General features: G+C 50.6%; 1 protein-coding gene across 3 annotated transcripts in view; it reads right to left on the bottom strand.

The window, feature by feature from the left end:
- Nucleotides 1–4,679: 4,679 nt before the first annotated feature.
- The window catches only part of PAX8 (paired box 8), a 59,293-nt gene continuing 42,520 nt past the window's right edge, over nt 4,680–21,452 (bottom strand). For all 3 annotated transcript variants that reach the window (XM_084798831.1, XM_084798833.1, XM_084798832.1), the window contains 3 exons: nt 14,865–14,966; nt 8,047–8,133; nt 4,680–5,794 (listed from right to left, as the gene is read on the bottom strand). In XM_084798831.1, the coding sequence (XP_084654957.1) occupies nt 5,718–5,794; nt 8,047–8,133; nt 14,865–14,966 (266 nt within the window). In that variant the 3' untranslated portion in view covers nt 4,680–5,717. The remainder of the gene's footprint in view (nt 5,795–8,046; nt 8,134–14,864; nt 14,967–21,452) is intronic.

Here is a 21,452-nt window from a genome sequence, read left to right as displayed (position 1 = left end):
AAGACTAAGGGTCTCATCTTGAAACACTGGGACACCCACAAATAACATGCAGGGTACACTGCTGCCCCCCTATCAGCCAGAGGCAATTCAGGAAAGCAACTGTCTCGCTGTTACAGTAACCGCCTTCCCAGCCTCCTTACCTGTGCAGAGATAGACGGCCAGACCTACTGTGCCCACCCCTGCCCCCAACCCCGATATCCCGGTTCCCTTTCCGGTTCTGTTCTGCCTTGGTGGGGAGCAGGTTTATTTTCTGATCAAGCTCATTCATTTCATGGACAGTTTCTTCCTTCCTACAGCAAGTAAGTCTTCTGGGTTCCCTGCCCTCCCCGGGGGCCACAAGTGTCAGAGGAGCTAATGCTGACCACACCTGGGAGCCTCCGCTCTGGGACCCCAGGATGGGGCAAAGTCCCCTTGGTGGTGGAAAGACACGACACGGTGGTCTGGGGTGTGAGCTTCCTGTCGGTGTTCCTAGTGAGGCCTAGGGCTCTCAGTGACATTGGTGATCAGTATCTTGGCCTCTGTTGAAAAAGTAAGTAGAAGACAAAACCAAACATCCTGTATTTCTAAACGAACAATTTTGTCATTTAGTTCCTGGAGTTTTAGGATGTGCGACTGCCTCCTCTCCGTGTGTGTGTGTGTGTGTGTGTGTGTGTGTGTGTGTGTGTGTGTGCGTGTGTCCTGAAACCGGATGGTAAGGTGCCTTAGTTGAGGAGAGGTTGCCCTAGAGAGGATTTGAAAAGGGCAGGCCTTGGGAAAGACATCCTTGCCAGGGGGTCAGGGTCCTTAGACTGTGTGGGGAGAGCCATGGCTGGGGGAGGTGCTCTACTTGTGGGAGGACATGCTGGTAGTTGTGGGAAGGTGTCCTGGTGTCGGGTGAGAGGGCAGCACCTTAGCTGAGGAAAGGTGGCATGGCTCTGGGGAGAGAAGTCCATGGGAGAGGAAACTGTGGAAGAAAAGGAGGGAGCAGGGGGTGTCAGAGAGGGGAGAGGGTGGGAAGGGGGGGCAGGATGAGGGGGAGGGTGTTGGTCTCATGCTGTTACTAGTTTGATTTATCCCTAATGAGTTCTCAGCACATGGCTGCTCCCGGCTCACTCCAGGGGCCAGCTCGGCCTCCTGTGGGCCGAGCCCGCCCCGACTTCGCAGCAACAGCGGCTGCTCGCTCAGAAAAGAGCCAATTTCCACACTGCACAGTCCGCTTCACTCAAGGGAAATCACATTTCCCCGGGAGAGCCGCAGGCAGTGGCTTCGCTCCCCCAGCCTGGCCCACTGCCACAGGGCACAGATGTGGAGGAGAGCTGTAGCTCCGCCTCTACAGGACCTCCTCCCTTGGGGGTCTGAATCCCGCACCCCAAATCTTCCAAAGCTGCTTCATGGCCTGGTAGAGAAGGGGGTTGCCCAGGGATTGCTGCCCTGAGGAAGGGGGGAGACCCTGTGCTACCAGCCTCCTCCAGGGAAGACCAGGCAGCTAGCTGGACTCTGTTTATTCGGAGTGGAGCTGCTTTGGTAAGGTTAATGGGTACTGCATGTGTACGCATGCTGTGAGTCTGCCCACAGCCCCTGGGACAGGGAGCTGCCATCAAGGGCCCCAGAGAGCCAAAGCCATGAGAGAGGTGGAGGAGAAGGCCTCCTGGTGTCTCCTGAGCCTACACAGGACCTCCGAGCTGTTCTTAAACACGAATCCACACCCCTTAAGGTGCCAAGGCCTGTCACAAAGATAGAGAGACAACAAGAAAAGAAAGAGGTAGAAAGAGGAAGAGGGAAAAAAAGGCAGGAGCCATTGTGGGAGGGAGGGAGGGGCTTTCCCCAGAACCACAGAGATGCCTGACTTCCTACTCACCTCAGAAGGCAGTTCTGGAGGAGTAACCAGCTCCCCCACTGAGGGACTGCTTTCTGCTTCCACAGGGTAGGTCCTGAGGCCCAGGGCAGAAGGGAATAGAGACTGGCCTGGCACAGCCCTGCCTCCCTCTGCACATCCCACAGTGCCTGCTGCCTCCACCTTGGCCTTTCATCCAGAGCTCCTGCCAAATGGCTATAACTGACCCAGTAACCTCTGTCCCTCTCCATGAAGAAGAGGGCGTGTGAGGTCTCTCAGAAGCCTGACCACGCTGAGACTCCTACAACAGCCTTAAAACGGGCCTCTAATAAGGATGTCAGGCATGCCCTCAGCTCTGCTGGGCTATAGATGACGGCCTCCCCGTTACAGCAGCTCAGTTTCCCCAAGTGCAGAACGGGACTGGTGTTCGGAATCAGAAACATCAGAGGATATGAGTGTGCCTTGCGTACAAGCCAAAGGAGAGGAGACCTTTGCGTACATGGAGGGCCCAGGATCAGGGAGGAACAGAAATAACCTCCACAGCTCCACCTGACAGGCCGATGGTGAGCCACCAGCGCCACTGATGGTGGACGCAGAGATCTTCAGTCCTTCTTGCTGTGCCTATTCTCAAGGGTATTATCTCAAAGGGTAAATACAGCGTAAATGGGGGGAAATAAGGCATCCGAGAGATGGGGAGCGGGCAGAGGGTAATGGGGAAGCCTTGGTGAGTCTATAACTACCGTCTTTAGGATCTGTGGGCCTACGGCCACTGAGCACGATTCCTTTACACTGAGTGTGCGCCTTGCACACAGTAGGCCTGTTACTATTTCTTAGTAACAACTTTGTGACAAGAATTCTTGAGAAGTCAGGGAGGGTTGGGAAAGGGGGGAGGGGCTTACAGACAGCCCAAGAGCTTCTCTTCCCTAACCCACCTTCCTAAATCGGACCTTGAGGCCACAGACCTGACAGTCCACGGCAGCCCTGCCTGTGTCCCTGGGGCCTGCTCTTCCTCCAGCAAGAAGCCTGTTCATTGCTTGGTTTACTGTCTTGGTGCTGCAAGCTCCTGGCTTAAAAATACTAGGAAGTAGGGAGGGTTTGCGAGTGGGAAGTAGGGAATGGACAGGAAGTGCTGTCTTTAAAGTTGGGGGTCTCCTTACCGGGGCAGTGGAAACAGTGGTTTCAGATGCCATGGAGGAGAGTGAGGAAGGTTCTCAGAGCTTTGGTAATCTCTCAGGCAAATTCCTCATCCCAAGTCCTCCCGGTAACATAGGCTAGTCCTCCATAGCTCAGAGGAACCAGGGCCTCCAACTCCTCCTGAAGAGTGAACTAGTCCTGTCAACTCTCAGTCACCCCTAGGTGTTTCCCTCCCCACCCCCACCCCCAAGGTGGGCATGGCCTTCTGGCTCAGCCTCAGTACCACTTCCCATCCTTTCTTCTCATCCGGACATGAGAGTATCAGCCAGCCAGGGCACAGAGTGTCTCTGAAGGAGGCTTTTGTTTATAACTCCTGTAACACAGGATCCTATAACACAGGATCACCGTGTAGGCGCATAGGAACGCGTGAATCTCAAAGTGATTCTCAACTGTGGAATGCCTTTGGGGGGGGGGGGTCATGAACCCAGTGGTTCAGAGCCATGAAAAGCCTCCGTGGTAGCAGGCTTCAGATTCCCTCTTCCGCCAGGTGGTGGTGGTGGCGCTCACCTTTAATCCCAGCACTTGGGAGGCAGAGGCAGGCAGATCACTGTGAGTTTGAGGGCAGCCTGGTCTACAAAGTGAGTCTAGAACAGCCAAGGCTACACAGAGAGACCCTGTCTCAAAAAAACAAAACAAACAAAAAGAAAAAACAAAACAAACAAACAAACAAAAAAAAACAGATTCCCTCTTCCAAGCTCACAGAGGGAATCCCTGCTATTGAAAACCGGCCTCACTGCAGATCCTCCATGAGTAGATGGGGACAGGGTTTTTCCGTGGCAAGTCTCCTCACGACACAGTTAGGCCCACCCCACCCCTGGCCCTTAGATGTTCCCGGAGCCTCCTTTGGGATAAACCTGAAGAGGTAACAACTTCAGCTCTGCACTTCTATCCTCCCGAGCCCAGAGCCCCCAGATGGGGTGACGAACCTTCCCTTCCACCCCAACCCTACCCTGCTACCTCCCCAGGCATCTGGGCCCAGCATGGAAAGGAGGTTTCACAGAGATGCCAGATAAGCTCCCCTCCTGGCTAGAGAGCAAAAGAAAAGAAACCCTTGGTAGCCAGCTCCCCTGCCCAATCCTGCCTTGTATCTAGAACCATTCATATTCCTCAAGAGGCTCCTGCGGCACTGTTTGAAAAATGCTGGATTTAGAATAAGAAGACCTGGCTGAATCCATGGCTTCCCACGTTGGCAGCATCATCCCACGCCGTCCTAAGCTCAGTTTTCTCCTATGTAGAACTGGCCTGATCCGAACCTCTCTTCCTCAATGCCCCCTACACTGTGCCTGACACGAAAGGGAAGTCCGTCTTCTTAACTGCTTCTTTCAGCACCATGAAGCTCAAAATTGCCTGTTTATGTGGGACCCCATTTATAGTTAGTTATTTGTGGGTCTTTTTCCAACACACCACCCCCATACTCTGGATTTCAGTTATGGAGAGCGTGTGACTGCCATGGCCCAGGGACACGTGTTTACCTTATGCTGCCGTCTACTTAGCGGGGCTACTCAAAACTAGGGATGAGGGATTTACCCAGCATTGCACATACGTTAGGGGCAAGGAGAGGACGCTAAGCCAGGGCATCTAAAATCTCCCTCCCAGCCTATACCTTCTAAGTGGTTTCGCTAGTCACCTGGTTCTGTGCTTAAAGGAAGTCCATCCCCAAGATGCCCCAAAACCTGAGACCAAGAGTCATGGTTTATTGAGTCATGTGATAATGATAGGTTGTTTAAAAAAAAAAAAGTATCAAGGAGAAAAGCCCAACATAGTAGGGAGACCATTCAGAGGCCAAAGTCTTGGGGGGCGGGATGGGTAGGGGGAAGCTTGACCCCAACAGAGCTTCATTTGCGGTATTTACAGTGAGGTTGTGTGTGGGTAAGGAGCTGAGGAGCCAGAGAGGGAATCTTGTTGCTGGCCTCAGGGTCTCTTCGGCGGCTGCGTGGGCTGGCACTGCAAAAAGCACACTTGCATTGGCGGGGCTGTTGAGAAGAGGAGGTGGTCCCAGCTGTCACGTCCTGCTGCACTCTGCAAAGCCGCCCTTGCGCTGCCCAGGGGACAGGTTCGCTGCTGCCGAAGGGATGACCGGCTGGATGAGAGGCTGGTGGGCGTGCGGATGCTCACAGCAACAGGAAAGGGAAGGTCAGCTGACATCCCCAGAAAGTTGCTGGTTGACTTTGCCCAGGAGGTGGTAGAGGCTAAAGAAGGTGACAGCTCCTAGGATGATTGACAGGCAGAGCCTTGGCCCTGGGCTAAGACTGTGTGCCAGAAGGGCTTGCTTACCAAAGTCCATAACTGCTGGAGTTGTAGTGATGACAATTATACAGGTGGCCCTTGCACACCCTCAGACAGGGCTCTAAGTTCTTTGTGAACCCTTTTTCTCTCCTTCGGTGGGTACCACCAGCCTGGGTGCAGTTCTCCTCTAATTGTGTCTCTTTTGAAATGGGATGGTTCTTGTGTCCTGGAACTCCTGTCCCTCACAAAAGAAATCCTGGAGGACAGTCTGGCCTTCTCCAAGGTCATCCTGACTTTCATGGGTCGTTTAACTGACCACACAGGGAGTAAGCCGCAAATGCTGGAATTGTGGTTTGTTTGGTTTTGTTTTTTTGTTTTTTGTTTTTTTCATGTAATAAATAAAGATTCCTTTGTGTGACTCTCTGGGGCCCATCTCAGGCCAAGTCCTCCTGTTGTCTGGTTGTTCCCACTGTCCCCATGACAACTACAGATGGTCAAAGGCAGTGGCAGAGGTGGGCGGTGCGCTCGGCCTTGTTGTAGAACTGTAGTAATATGGAGAACCTGGACACATGAAAACAACAAGCTGGTGAGAGGGGAAGTGGTACCCTAGCGCTAGTCTGCATCTGCTGACCTTTAAGACAGCACACGTTAACCATTTATCCCCCTGCCCGTCCAATTATCAAAGATTAACTGCTCTCCAGCCTTTGCTCCTCTGGCCTGACCTTTGAGCCTGAAAAATGATGGCTTCTTGCCCCCTATTCCTTATGACTGCTTTGACCTTCAACACTCTTTTGCTTTAAGGGGTAGGCAATAGAGAATGTGTATTTGTGGGGACCTCAGAACTGAGCACAGTGGGTGTGGCTTGGATGCCCTCTAACCTTGCCTAAACAAAAGCAGGTCAGAGCATCTTCTTCTGGATCCCCTGCCCCAAAGCATTGTACTCCTTCTGGTTGACCCAGGGCCTTCTGGGCTCGAGAGACTCCCACCAAGCTCACCAGGAAGGTCCTCTTAACGCCAGCAGCCTCACTGTCTTTGCCCTTTCTGCCTAAACTTGGAGTTGAACACAGCTGTCATGGAATTGAATGCATCTGGCTAACAGAGCACAGGTGAGTCTCCTGCAGGTCATTTCTGGGCCTGTAACATATGACACGCAACAGGAGAAGGGATTTGGGGGAATGAGTGGTCCAGCCAATCTGCCCAGGTGTCTGCGACACTGGACATCCGCATCACCACTGCTTCTCTCTGGTTCGGATTTGCTCTGACAGACAGCTGATTCTGCTGCCACTCCGGAAGACTCCAGAAGATTTCCATAAGGTCTTTGTGGACTTATTTTCCTCAAAATCTTTCCCAAACAGGTCAGAGACCCAGAGCAAGACGGGTGAAAAAGCTCACTAAGTGAGTCTCAAAGCTCACTGAGACACACTCTGCAGAGCTCCACCCTGAATGCGGTTCCCTTCTCAAGCCAAATCTAAGGACTGGGTGGAGCAAAGCGTTGGTGGTGACTTGGGACTATTTTCAACATATTCAAATGACTAATGAGCAAGATGGCACGTTGGCCTCAGCTCCCAAGGAAGGAGAGCAGCTGGCAGTGTGCAGGGGACTCCGGAATCGTGTCCCCTGGCAGGACTGTCGGCCCCTGCAGGCAGGACAGCCTCCCTTGGGCTTTGCTGAGTATAATTTTGCCCCTCTCTACCTTTGCCCTTCAAGGCTTGACTCCTGATTTTTACACAAAATAAAAACGTTAACAGACATGGCTGTGGAAAGGACAGATCTGAAAGCCGTAAAATGTTTGGCCTTCTGTTCTCTCCGCTAAACCCACCAGATACTGTGGCGCTGCCGATTTCTTCTATGACAAACAACTGCCATCTCTCTAGACGGTCCATCTAAGCTGGGGCCGCCCACTCTTTGGTCTGGCTTCATCCCCACCTCAACCCTCTCCTGCCCATCAAAGGGCCTTGGCCTGACTTCATCCTCTACCCCAACCCTCCCCCCGACCCCAACCCTCCCCCCCTACCCCAACCCTCCCCCCTACCCCAACCCTCCCCCCTACCCAACCCTTCCCCCTCTACCCCAACCCTCCCCCCTCTACCCTAACCCTCCCCCTCTACCCCAACCCTACCCCCTACCCCAACCCTCCCCCCGACCCCAACCCTCCCCCCTACCCCAACCCTTCCCCCGACCCCAACCCTCCCCCTCTACCCCAACCCTCCCCCCCGACCCCAACCCTCCCCCCTCTACCCCAACCCTCCCCCGACCCCAACCCTCCCCCTCTACCCCAACCCTCCCCCCGACCCCAACCCTCCCCCCTCTACCCCAACCCTCCCCCCCCGACCCCAACCCTCCCCCTCTACCCCAACCCTCCCCCCCGACCCCAACCCTCCCCCCTCTACCCCAACCCTCCCCCGACCCCAACCCTCCCCCTCTACCCCAACCCTCCCCCCCCGACCCCAACCCTCCCCCTCTACCCCAACCCTCCCCCCCCGACCCCAACCCTCCCCCTCTACCCCAACCCTCCCCCCCCGACCCCAACCCTCCCCCCTCTACCCCAACCCTACCCCCTCTACCCCAACCCTACCCCTCTACCCCAACCCTACCCCCCCCGACCCCAACCCTCCCCCCTCTACCCCAACCCTACCCCCTCTACCCCAACCCTCCCCCCCGACCCCAACCCTCCCCCCTCTACCCCAACCCTACCCCCTCTACCCCAACCCTACCCCCTCTACCCCAACCCTCCCCCCCCCGACCCCAACCCTCCCCCTCTACCCCAACCCTCCCCTTCCCATCAGAGGAGCTGAACAACCTCGGGAACTTACTCAGCAGGCTGGAGTTGGGGAAGCGCCAGGCCTCGCTGTAGGAGGAGTACGGGGTGTGGCTGTAGGCATTGCCAGAATATTCACTTCCTGTTGGAGGGCACAAGCAAGAGACCTGTGAGGTTCATGACACCAGCATGGGGACTAGGACGGAAAGAAGACAAGTCTGTAGGGCTGGCGGGGCTGAGTCCAGAAATGAGTGGCACCGGACAGAACAAGTAAAACCACAGCAGGCACGGTGCAGCTCAGAAGGTCCTACCACATGAGTCGCTTTGGGCTGCTCCTTCATACACTGCAGCCCCCACCCCCTCCCCCCAAGAGCCCTGGGAGGCAGATGTCATAGCTCCATCCATATTTCAGATAAATAAAATGAGACTCCAGAAACGTACACAAGTTGAAAATCTGATGGCGTGTGGAAACTGCCAAAACTCTAGGAGCCAGATCCAAAGTCTACTTTCTCAGCTGTCTGGACTATGCACAAAGGGAACTTTCCAGAGAAGCCCATGGCAGGAAGAGGGGGCTGGTGATCAGGGAGGAAATCTATTCTCAGGAGAGCCGTGCCCTTGCCTTAGGCAGATTCAGAGCATACGTTTACACAGGGTATGTCCGGCTACCCCTTTTCTGTGAGCGGGCCCTTGGTTTTCCCAAAAGAGTTAACTGAAGATTTCCCTGACACAGCAACAACAACGTAGCGCTGACCACCACGCCCATCATCTGGTGCGTAATTTAAAGCTTGCAAAGCAGGTCTCTGCAAATGGTGCCCTTTCCATCTCTCCCCACCATCCTATGAAGTGTTCCCCCACACTACCAACTGACAGAATGGAAAACTCCAGTGACGCCTGAGGAAGAACTGTGTCTCAGCTCACACTGCTGACCAATGGTGGAGCACGGAGTTGACCTTTGAACTCAGGATTACAAATTCCAGGTAGTTCCTTCAAACATTTACCAGATGACTTCACTTACAAATCCAGCCAGATTCTAGGCAATTTAATATTCAAGAACGTTTACACAGTCCTCCATCTCCTGTGGCTGTGATCGCTGTGTCCTTTCTGTGATGTTTTGTCTCCTTCAGAGTTTGGAAGGAAGTTTTAAAACCTTCAGCTCTGAAGTCAAGTCTCCATATTCTACTTCTGAGCTTGGATAACTCTCTCTCTCTCTCTCTCTCTCTCTCTCTCTCTCTCTCTCTCTCTCTCTCTCTCTCTGTGTGTGTGTGTGTGTGTATGTGTGTCTGTCTGTCTCTCCCCCTCCCCCTCTCTCTGTGTATGTGTGTGTGTCTCTCTGTTTCTCCCTCCTCTGTGTGTGTGTATGTGTGTGCGTGTCTGTCTCTCTGTCTCTCCTCTCTCTCTCTCTCTCTCTCTCTCTCTCTCTCTCTCTCTCTCTCTCTCTCTCCCTCTCTCTCTGACACACTCTTTCTCTCCCCACCCCAGCCTTGGTGTCCTTGCCTGTCAGATGGGGCAAACTCTTGTCCCTATCTCATGGGATTTTGGTGAGGACTAAGTGAGCTGGTGAGTATTCAACACTTAGAGCTGTGCTCTTGATGAAAGCAGCGTCAATAAATGTTGGCTTTGTTTTATTTTCTCCTGAAACAGGTGCTTTTTTTAAAAGGCCAATGGACACCCTGATCAATCAGACAATAAGTTTTCCAGCCTGGGCTGGGGCCAGCAGGACTGTTTCCCTGTTGAGGACTCGTGTGTGTGTGTGTGTGTGTGTGTGTGTGTGTGTGTGTGTGTGTGTGTGTAGGAGGAACGAAGCCAGAGAAGAGCCTCTGGGTGTCTAGGGGTTGGTTCCATACCAGGCAGCAAGCTCACGGTGTTTGAGTTGGGGACAGACCCAAACACAGATCTGAAAGAGAGTATGTGTACAAGGGGGCGAGGAAGAAAGAAGAAAACTAAGAAACTATCTAATCCAACTGTTTCCTTATGAACAAAGAAACTTCTCTACACAGAAGGCCTCAAGGCTTCTTGCCAATGCCACAATGCTAAAGAAAAGCCTAAATTGAAGCCTGGCTCCCATGATCCTCTACCAGTGTTTGCTCCTAGAACCTACAGTGGGAAGTCAGCCTGTCTGCTGTTGCTGCACTCTCCTTTTCCTGGTTTCAGCATTCCGTTGGAGGAGGCTAAGTCTGTCCTGGTTGTACAGCGAGGGCCCCCATCTCATGCCTTTACTGTGGCCTCCGAGTGCTGCACACTGCAATCTCGAAAGGACAAGGAAAAGAGCGGAGAGATACGATGAGCTAGCCCTCTCTTCTTGTCACACATTCGCGCACTTATTTTTTTTACTATACGCTGCATGCCTCTTGGCCTGTCACTGGGGAGCCAGGAGGGAGGCTGCATCTGGGTAGACAGTACACCTAGGAGTGTGGTGTCTGCTACCAGATCTGTCAACCTGCATATAAGCTACAGATAATGAAATGTCATTGTGCCCAGGAAGGCCTGTCTCTTTGCTGTTACACTGGGTGCCGGTAGCCTCCTTCCCTGCCTTGAGGTTTCTGGCATCATCTTCACAATCTGTTCCAATTGGACCAGTGCCGATCTAGGCAAAGTGCCTCCGAGTCAGATCTGATAATTCCAATGGTCGCTTCAGTAGCGGCACCCCTGGCCTCTTGGTCCCTCACTTCCTTTGGCATCTGTGTTAGTCACCCAAATTGCTTTGCAACTTGCCTGCTTTTTCTATATACTCTCTTCTGGTCTCTTCTTTGTGAGAACTCCAAAGTATATAGAAGAGCCACGCCCAATTTCATCTCAAAGCCTTCTGAGATATCAAGCCTGGTATTTGGTTAACCGTGTCAACTCTGTTATGGCCTCTGAACTCCTCCTGACATCCGCCACACCTTTTCCCCCGCCTGCTTTCCCACATGTATAGTCACTACCATCATCCATGAGGTTTCCTAAGCCCGGGCTATAGTTTCGCCTCTATTTCTCATCTCTGCGGTCAACTTGCTGGGAGCTTTTGTTCTATTTGTCACCAAAACATATTGAGTGCCTCACTCCTTTCCTAGCTAAAGCAGCTGTTGTCTCTTAAAGCTACAGCAATGATCCTCTAATTTGTCTCTGTGTCTATAGTCTATTTCCCCAAGCATATGCCTAGTGTCCTAAAACAGGGCCCTGCTGCTCCCCAGTTCTCTGCACACTGCAGTGCTCTCTACAGTGCTCGGGGCTCTTTAATATGCTTACCTTCTTTCCGTATACTGTCATGCTAAATTAGCTTTTCCTGCCTCAGGGCCTTTGCACTTGGTCTTCTTTTGGGCTAGGGATGGTCAGCTTCAGTTTATCACTTGACTGACCACTGTGAAAATCTTTTCAGAAAGGCTTCCTGTATATTCAATCTAAAGTAGTTATCTCCTCTTCCTGCGGCTCTTCATTGCATCACCACATTGTATTGCCTTTGCATAGTGATCTTTATGTTTATTCATTCATTGACGTGTTCACTGCTTATTCCTGTCCATCATCACAGACAGAGGGACATGCTCTGTGCGTTTCTGCAGGCCTAGTATTAGTTAGCTGAAAAGGTGATCATACAGAAGGGTTCAAGGTTGGATAGAATTGGGTAATACAAGTATTAACAATGAGAGACTGGATGGGTGGAGAGAGGGTAGGTAAAGTATGAACACACTGAGAAAAAGAAGAAGTGTGCATGCGTGGATGGATGCATGGATAGATGGATGAATGGATGGATGGGAAGATGGTTGGGAGGATGGGAGGATGGGTTGATGGATGGATGGATAGATGAATAGGAGGATGGGTGGGTAGATGGATGGATGGGTTGATGGGTGGATGGATGGATGGATGGATGGATGGATGGATGGATAGGAGATGGGTGGGTGGATAGATGGATGGATGGATGAGTGGGTGGGTGGGTGGGTGGATGGATGGATGGATGGATAGGAGATGGGTGGGTGGATGGATGGATGGATGAGTGGGTGGATGGATGGATGGATGGATGAATGGATGGAGGATGGGTGGGTGGGTGGGTGGATGGTTGGGAGGATGGGTCAATGGATGGATGGATGGATAGGAGGATGAGTGGACGGATGGATGATGGATGGATGGATGAATGGGTGGATGGATGGATGAATGGATGGACTGACTAATGGATAGAAAGATGCATGGATGACATATTTATATATATAAAGATAAGATTTTTAAAATGCGCAGATAAAGCTAGGCGTGGTGGTGCACGCCTTTAATCCCAGCACTCGGGAGGCAGAGGCAGGTGGATCACTGTGAGTTCGAGGCCAGCCTGGTCTACAAACAAAGCAAGTCTAGGACAGCCAAGGCTACACAGAGAAACCCTGTCTCAAAAAACAAAAAATAAAAATAAATAAATAAATAAATAAATAAATAAATAAGCAGATGGATGATAGAAAGATAGATGGGTGGAAAGAGAAAAATGAATGTGTGGAGGAAACCTGAACTGATGTCAGGATGAACCTAACTATCTAATCTACTGGTTCTGTTTTATAATGGATATGAAAGCCATTAACTGTTTGTATGATGAGATATAGTAGGGGGAGATGGGAAAAGACACAGATGTTAAATCAACAAATTTGTGTTTGAAAAAGTCACTTAGTTTCATCCCTGAGTACACCATTTGGCTCTTATAAGCCTTGGTGTTCCTAGTTATAACCCTTGGATCCTACCAGCCTCCCAGATTTACTATAAGGACGAAAGAGAAATAAAGTAATGGCCAGGTATGGAGAAAAGTATAATGAATTATCACTTATTCCTTCAGAAAACTGATTGAAGATGGTAGCTGGCATGCCTAGTTTGAAGCATTTATTAGGTTCCTGCATGCAGGAGACGCTTAATGAGTTAACAGGCCTTAATGGAATGAATCCCTATTCAGTCAACTGAGAGCTCGCAGGCAGCGGTGAGAGACGGATATGATGTTATTTTTCTACAAAAGACATTCCTTCAGAAGTCCTTTGCACAAGAGAGCTCTTAGGAGCTGGCTGATTCACTTTAATGGCGCTGCATTTCCTGAAAACTAGTGTGCACACAGCTTACCGGAAACCCCATCCACTGTGTGTGATGAGACCCTTCCCTTTTGTAATTTTATTGCGGTCTATATGGTGGGTGTTGTGAGTGCTTGTGTGCATGCATGTGTGTCACACACACACACACACACACACACACACACACTGTACACGTATGCTTGTGTGTGAGAGAGTACTTCACAGCACCCACCCCAGGTGAGGTCTTCCTCAAGCAACCCTCCCCTGCCTTCTAGCCACATTCCATGTCCTACTCTGGCCCCAGGAACCCCTTGCCCTGGGCCTGCCCCTAAGAATCATTCATAACTGAGAGAAAGAGGGGGGGGGCGGTTGACTTGTGTTGCTTCCTTCTCCTCTAAGAGGCAGCAGGGAAAGGGGAGGGCTTGGGAAAGGGAGGGGGCAGACTGGAGCCTAGGATTTTGATTGAGAGACCCCATTATCCACACTCAAAAAAAATAACCGAATCTTTTCCTTTTTTATCTTGACCAATCTCATTTCACGCTCCACAAGAGGGAGGCAGGGAGGGAGAGAGGGAGCCCGGGCCAGGAGGGAGAGAGGAGTCAGTATTCTGTATTTTCAACGCTGCATTAAGCACATCGCCACGGTAACGGGGGCAGCAACAAGTGCCAGCTCAGCAGGTTCCCAGGGAGCAAAGCCTCCACTCCTTGTTCCCTCCCCTCGCTCAGCCTAAGAGAACTCAGCCCACCTGCCTGTGTACAGGGTGGCCAGAGTAGGTGGGTGGCTGGCAAATATTAACCCCTGCCGGAGGGGGGGGCGGCGGGGGGGGGGCAAAGCAGGGTTGGTGGAATGGAGCCAAGTCTTTTAGGGTCAGAGGCAGGGAGGTTGGTAGAAGGTTGATATTAGGGGTCACACATGGCCTGAGTTCAGAGCCCTTCCCAAAACCTTCAGGCCCTGATACCTCTCTGGGCAGTGGAAATGATCCCATTCTAACTACCATCCATCCCTGGAGCTTTCCTACACGGCTCCTAAAAGACTCAAAGTTTCCCAAACAAGTTGTCATTGTCCTACTCATTTGTCCAGACCCTAAAATCTGGGTTCATCATTAGATCATGACTGGCAGACAGACATCATCAAATGGACTGTCAAATAAAATTCCAGAACATTCCAAATGAATGTGAAGAAGGATTCTTAGCTCATACCCTGTGGTTACCTCAGAGTAGTTAGAACCTGGGCCCTACTCATCATTGAGTGAGTGTGGAATGCAAGGGAAGATGTATTTCACTCATTTCATCATCATCATCATCATCATCATCACCACCACCACCATCATCATCACCATGATCATTACCACCATCATCATTACCATCATCATCACCACCACCACCATCATCATCACCATAATCATTACCACCATCATCACCATCATCATCATCACCATTATTATCAATATCATTCAAATTCAGATTGTACTGAAGAGGTAAACTGAGGTTCATCTGATTTGACTCAAACCACAGGAAGCCATGGGTTAGACTCCTGTTTATCTCATAGTGTTTACTGCATACTATTCCTGTTTAGTGCCATAGAAGAGAAGGAGGAGGTAGGGGAGCTGGGATGTGGCCATAACTCTGACTACATGGGAGATCTGGGGAGAAAGGAGAAGAACGCTAAGCCAAGAGGACTCAAGGAATGAAGACAGCACTGGGGATTTTCTCTAGATGTTTATATGAAGGTGACCCACTGAGCCACCCTTGAGCGTTCTTTCAGAAGCCCAGGAGGAGGACACAGATTATCTCTTGTCACCTATCGCCTCCCTATTCCTTCAACACTTTCCTTTTGCAATGCTTATGCCCAGTCCCTCACCCCTTACCTGCCACCATGCCTGCGATAGCAGAAGAGGCATAGCTGCCCTGTCCACTGGTGGGGATGTGCGGTGGGTATCCAGGCAGCGTGGGCCCCACCATCTCTCGCCCTGGTAAAAGACACCAAAGAGTCATTAGTTGGTATATAGGTGGCTCCCGCTCTTACCATCCTACCCTCCTGAGGCTCATCCAGGCTGTCCTCAGGCAATGCTGCTGGAGCCACGGCTGTCCTCCAACCCTACTTCCTCTTTCCTCTCAGCCTAAGTTCTCGATATCTCTGGAGGGCAGAGGCTCACCAAGCAAGAAACTCTTGCAACTGTAGTCCTACTTTGTTCCCTGTTCCCTAGTAGCTTTATTTTTACAAATATTATTTTATTGCTCCACAAAAGTGTCAAAGTGCCAGGGGTGGTGTCTTCTTAGTCTTTATCTGCCTACCCAGCTCAGTGTTGGGCACCACTAAATAAATACCCGAGAGGCCCTGGACTCAGTGCATCACTTTCACCCAGCTTTCAAAGGAATGAAAAACCAGGCTCTCTGAAACAAAGGTAGATGGATGATATATCTGCCCTTTGGGGAATATGTGGCAGACATTGCTAATCAACCAGAGAGGAAGTTCCTACTGGGTTGGCCTGGATTCCAGGCCAAGTAGCTATATTTAATCAGAATAATAAGAGACATGAAGCATGTTGACTATTCCTGACATCAAAGGAAACATCACTGAGAGATTGCTAATGCTTACACATGACCATCAGTGGCATTCTTATCAATTACACTTCTTTAAAAATCCATTTTTAGGATGTCTCATCCCTGCTATATCTCTGCTCATCTGTGATTTGTGTCATGCCTACATCCTAGTGACGCTGAGGCATTCCTGGGAAACTCCACCTCCTTGGCTCTGTCATCCTTCACACCAGGAAACGAAAGCTCCCTCCTTGGGAGACCTCACCCGACCCGTTGATCATCTCTCCATCCACCTCTGCCCAATGACCAGACTCCTTTCCCTGCTTGCCTCTCATCACCCCTGCTCTGTGGGTCCAGACCAGAATCTACACATCCTGGTTTTTCTGAGGTCTGCCCACGTGATGACCACTGAGTCACAACATTTATTAGCAGTGGCCACACTGCTCTTACAATGCTCCAATGTGAGTAATGAATCGTTTGGGCAAACTAGTTCTTAGAGATGCTTGTAGAATTCCATCTCGGCGGTAATTGACTGGCAAGTTCTTTGTTGTACGGCTGACCCGTGCATCACAGGATATTGAGCAGAATCCTTGGCCTCTACCTATCAGATGTCAGGACAAATTCCTACCCAGTATGACATCTTAAAGCATCTTCATAAAATCATTCCTGGTAGAGAGAGCTCTGGGTTAGATGATAACCAGTTGGCCCAAATGCTTTCTCCCACCTTCCTAGGGCTGCTGTGAGTCCTGTCAACCAACTCACCAGACCTGTCTTCTCTGTGTCAGATTGTCCCTTTTTCCCATATGCCCTCCCAGAGCCTTCATACCTGACCCTCCTGAAGGCGCGCCTAATTAATGATAACATGTAGCAAGGTACATACCATGAAACCCTATGGATCGTCAGCCCCCATAGTGACTAATTCTTTCTGACCCGTGAGAACATTTTTTTTTTCACTCAAGGAATACTTAAGAAAGATCTAAGGGCTAGGTACTTGGGGACTTAGCAGAGAGAGGGGAAGAGAGAGAGCATGCGCTTGGCACTAAGTCGAGATGAATCTTAGACTAAGATGGGCTGTGGGCCCAACCCAGCGAACAACACCTGCACACTCAAGTTCTGCTCTTTGTCCAGAGAGCAGAGGCGAGGAATCAGAGGGCTGCTGGGTACCCATCCTGCTTTTATGACTTTCTGTTTGCCCTTAGACCAGCCGCTCTGACCTTAAGCCTATTCCTTTATATGCAAAATTGGGGGGGGGGGAAGAAGGCGTGAAATGTGAGCGGCTTTACACACACCAGTCCTACAGCTCTGACGTTATCCGTATAATTCAACCCTGTTGCCTCATGCTCTGGGTAGACAAAGATTAGTGCAATGAACACGGTCTGGAAATGTTTATTTTAGTGTAGTTCTTGCAGAAAAACAGCCCGTCAGGAACAAGCTTAGTATTTGTTATTTGAAACAGCGTTAGGATTTTCAGACACCTGGACACCAGGCTCAAATTGATCTGTCTTTGTTCAGTATCTAGCTCTAGACGGTCCTGGAGTAAACAGGTGTTTTCTGTTCACCTGATGTAAGGGCAGAAGAAGAAAGAAAGGACTGGAAACGCTGGGTTTTTTTGTTTGGTTTTGGTTTTGGTTTTGGTTTTTGGTTTTTAAAGAAAGTGGGGGGAAAAAAAAAAAAAAAAGAAAGTGGGGGGGGTGGACTTTGACATATGTAAAATACAAATAAACAGATTTACCCAAAATAAACTTTGAGTTTGATGTGAAGGAGTAGCAATGTGGTCCCTACTGTCCCCAGGGCCTCCCTGTGTGAAGCTAAGCACTAGAAAGAGTGATGTGAGCGCCTGTTAAGGAAGAGCAGCTCGTAGGGGAGATATGGAGGAGGGGTGGCTGGCTCTAGTTAGATGGAAGGGGGAAGGGAGGAAGGAAGAGAGGGAGGGAGAGGAAAAAGAGCTAGAGGGAGGGCAAAGGGCAAACGTCTCTGGATTACAATCTCCCTATCCGCCACACAGGGATGTATTTCAGAAGAGAGCTAGTATCATGGATTTGCCTTACTTCTTGGCTGGTGGGGTTTCTTGGCGCGCTGTGTGGACAATCTTGAGGCAGGGTCCAACGTCTCCCATGAGGGAAGATTAGTTTCAGGACTCCAGCCATCTACGTGCTAAAGCCAGTCTGCTGTTCTCTGGCCCTTTAGGGCACTGGCAGCCTGTGGCCCCTGACCTCTTGGCAACTTTCTGTCACCAGAACCTATAGCTTCTTCATCTAGGCTGGTACTGCTCATGGGTCACAGTTTAACCTGTGATCTCTCTCCGTGGGGCCTTACCCCAAGAATGTTAGGAACTCCCTAGTCTCGGTTCCCCTTTTCAGGGATTTTAATTTTCATCTCTCTTCTCTCAGCACAAAAGATTTCTGAATCAATGGTTCAAAGAGACCACTGAAGTCGTCCCCTAAGAAAACTTGGCCCTCCCGGAAAGACAAATTTTTTTCTAGGAAATCGTCCTATCCAAACTGTGCCATCATAGACTGTCTTAACTGCGCCATAGAACTCTCTTCCACTTCTCTTATTTAAAAAGATATATTTGCTCATGTATTTTATGTATATGGGTGTTTTATATATATGTACGTGCTCACACCGTAAGAATGTATCAGATCCCTTGGGACTACAGTTATAGATGGTTGGGAGCCACCATGTGGGTGCTGGGAATTGAACTCAGGACCTCTGGAACAGTAGTCGGTGCTTTTAACTGCTCAGCCATCCCTCCAGGCCCTCTGCTTTAACGTCCTAAAGAAGATTTTGTAGTGTGGGAGTGTAGCTCAGTGGCAGAGCACTTGTGTAGTTTGGATTTAATGCCCAGCATTGGAAAAAGACAAAGCTTTTCAGAGAGTCAAGACCCTTGAACCATGACAGGTATGATGGTGCACGCTTGGTGTGATAGCACACTCTTGGTGTGATGGCGCATGCCTATAAGCCCAGAAGCAGAGGCAAGCAGATCTCTTTTGAGTTCCAGACCAGCCTGGTCTATAGTGAGTTCCAGGCCAGCCAGAGCTACATAATGAGACCTCCCCCCCCCCCCGGGTCTCAAAATAAAAAACCAACAACAACAACAACAATTTAAAAAAAAGAATCTTAAACAATCCAAGAAACAAAAGAAGGCACCGGCTAGAGATGCTCCCCTCTGGTCAGACACACCCTTTTAGCCATTCTGTTTCAGAGGTTCTCTCTTCATAATACATGTACCCTTGCTGTCTAATCCCATCTCCTTTCCACGCCCATAGACTTCCCATGGGGGCCTCTTTCAAAAATGTTGACATAGGATCAACATAGGTTGGTGAGCTACAAAGTGGAGTTCTCCAGGAAAATCCTCGTGCCCCAGAACTCTTGGGTCAATATTCTAATTAGAGGTAGGGAGCAGGAACAGAAAGCCATGAACTAGAGGAAGGAATCTGGAGGGCAGAGGTGACTTTAGACTATTTCACTTGACCCCTTTGATGTCTGCCCTCTGTGTAACCCCTTTCAATGCCTTATCCTGTTCTGATAGCAAGGAGAATTTATGGCAACCCAGAAATCTCCTTGGCAGGACTAAATATATTTTGTACAAAAGAATGGAGGAGGATACTGGGCTCCTTGATGATAAAAGACTAACTCCGGCTTTCCCATCAGCTGAGCCGTAGCCAGCCTTACAGCAGCAAGGACAAGGATGTCCTTGGAGTCACTGTCATGGCCGCCGGGTTGGAATCCACGGGGTTGGGGGTGGAGGGTGTCCTAAAGAGGACTAACAGGAACTGCAGGCAAGTCTCATTATTTCCAAAGTCCCTAATGTTTCAGGAGGAGCCGTTCTAGAGGCAACACTCATAGGCGCCCAGCCCGAGAGGAGTGTGTGAGGCAGCAAGTGACAGGGTCACACAGGAAGGAGACTAGGGAGACCATGAGGATGGAGCTGCGCTAATTTCACAGTGAGAAGTCCGCCTTTTCCTTCCACCCTCCCTTCCCAGAGTGAATTGCTCTCTGCTCCCTTCTTTTCTCAGCTTCACCTCATTCCCAGGTGGGTAGGGACTGGTCCCAGGCTCTTAAGATCATCCCATTTCTAACAGGCTCAGCCAAGTGATGGGTACTTAGGTCAGGCCAAGCTTTAGAAGTCTCTGAGGAGATCTGCACTGATCCCCCGGACTCAGCTTAAGCATTAATATTCATCTGCATTGTCCCTTTTTTGGGGGGCGGACGGGAGGGTTGGTTTTTTTCCTGGTTTTGTTTCTTGGGTTTTTTTTTTTGGGGGGGGTTGTTTTGTTTGGTTTGTTTTTTTGTTTGTTTGTTTTTGGTTTTTGGTTTTGTTTTTTATAGACAGGGTTTCTCTGTGTAACCTTGGCTCTCCTGGGTTCACTTTGTGGGCCAGGCTGGCCTCGAACTCACAGCCTGCCTCTGCCTCCCTAAGTGCTGGGATTAAAGGTGTGTACTACCGCACTTCTTGTTCCCCTCAGATGCCACAAGCCTGGTCACTCTGTGTTCTTCTTAGGCCCTCTGCCTCTGTACTAAATTCCTAACATTGTGGCCAGCCACTCAGGAGCGATCAGATCTGGGCCTGGTTGTGGGGGTCACCTGGCTTGGTTACCTAATGCCTGGGTGACCTCCTGGTATCTGCTGTTGGCTGCTTTAGCAGGTGGACTTGGTGGCCTCCTAGTTCTGCTGCCCACTTGGGGAGTGGGCGTGTCCACTAAATTATCAAGCAGCGGAAGCTGGGAGCGGCAGCAGCCTGGATCGGGGCACTTGCTCTTCACTCTCAGCAGCATCTCCTGCCTGCTTCTGGCCTGGCCTCCTCTTCCCACGAGACAGACAAGCAGCATGCCCTGCTGCGCAGCCTGTGTGTTCCCTCTTCCTCTCGCCATTCCATACTCTCTGACTGACAGACTTTCACTCAGCGCACAGGTTTGTGCATTTTAATCACTTTGCTCAGAACAAATGACCCATCTCTGCTGACTTCACCCTCTTGAAATTTCAAACTCCAAGTCAACGCTTTTCCCCCCCTTTCTTCCAACTCTTAACCACTTCCTCTCCGCCCTTACATTACCCATCTCCACCACAAGGACGCATGGATGCACAAAAAAGAAAGGGGGGGGGGGAATATGCCGGGCTGCCAGACAGACAGAAAATGCTGTCATTTATAAGAAGGCATGCTTGGGCTTAGATCACGGGGACTTTAGAACATCTGAGCCAGTGGCGTGCAAAGTCACGCTGCTGTGGTTTCTCAGGCCTGCGGCTTCCGGAGGCAGCACTCTGAATTCAGATGGAGCAAGTGTGCCCCTCTGGTTGGGACCCCTGGCGCTGGTAAAGGCTTTCATTTTTAAAATATTAGAAAACTACTGGTCCACATGGCCTAGACTGTCCAAGGCCAGGTTGTTTCTCTGTCTCACTTATCATCTCTGTTTTAACCTCTCAAGGCGGTAGGGCCTGGAAGCAGGAGACAGGGAGGCTTGCTCTCTGTCACTTACTGTCCGTGTTCAATGGAGACAACTCTCTCACACAGGAGACTTTAGCTCTCTTTAGCTCTCTTCCTTTCTTGGTTCTGGAACTACCCACCACTACCCTTTCCCTGTGTGTCTCTGCCTGTGCCCAAACCAGACATGGCTCTCTCAGGCATTGTTTGGGTCCTGAGTGGTTGGGATAAGGTTCTGTTTGGGAGATCCAGTTGGGAAGGTCAGCCTCCAGCCCTGTTCTGGAGACTATGCTTAGGCCCCCCTCCTCCTCCTCCTCCTCCTCCTCCTCCTCCTCCTCCTCCTCCTCCTCCTCCTCCTGGGCTGTTTCCTTTTCAGAATTCAAGGGGTTTGCTCCAGAGGTCCCTAAACTACTTCAAGCTCTAAACCTCAGAGCAAGCACTGCAACCACCTCTGTCTGTGAAACTGGGCAGTCACCAAGGTTAAAGAGAGATG

Source organism: Acomys minous, assembly GCF_964271855.1.
Source record: "Acomys minous genome assembly, chromosome: 10".
NCBI lineage: Eukaryota > Metazoa > Chordata > Mammalia > Rodentia > Muridae > Acomys > Acomys minous.
The sequence above is the reverse complement of the archived record's forward strand: the minus strand, read 5'-3'. Positions and strand labels throughout refer to the sequence as shown.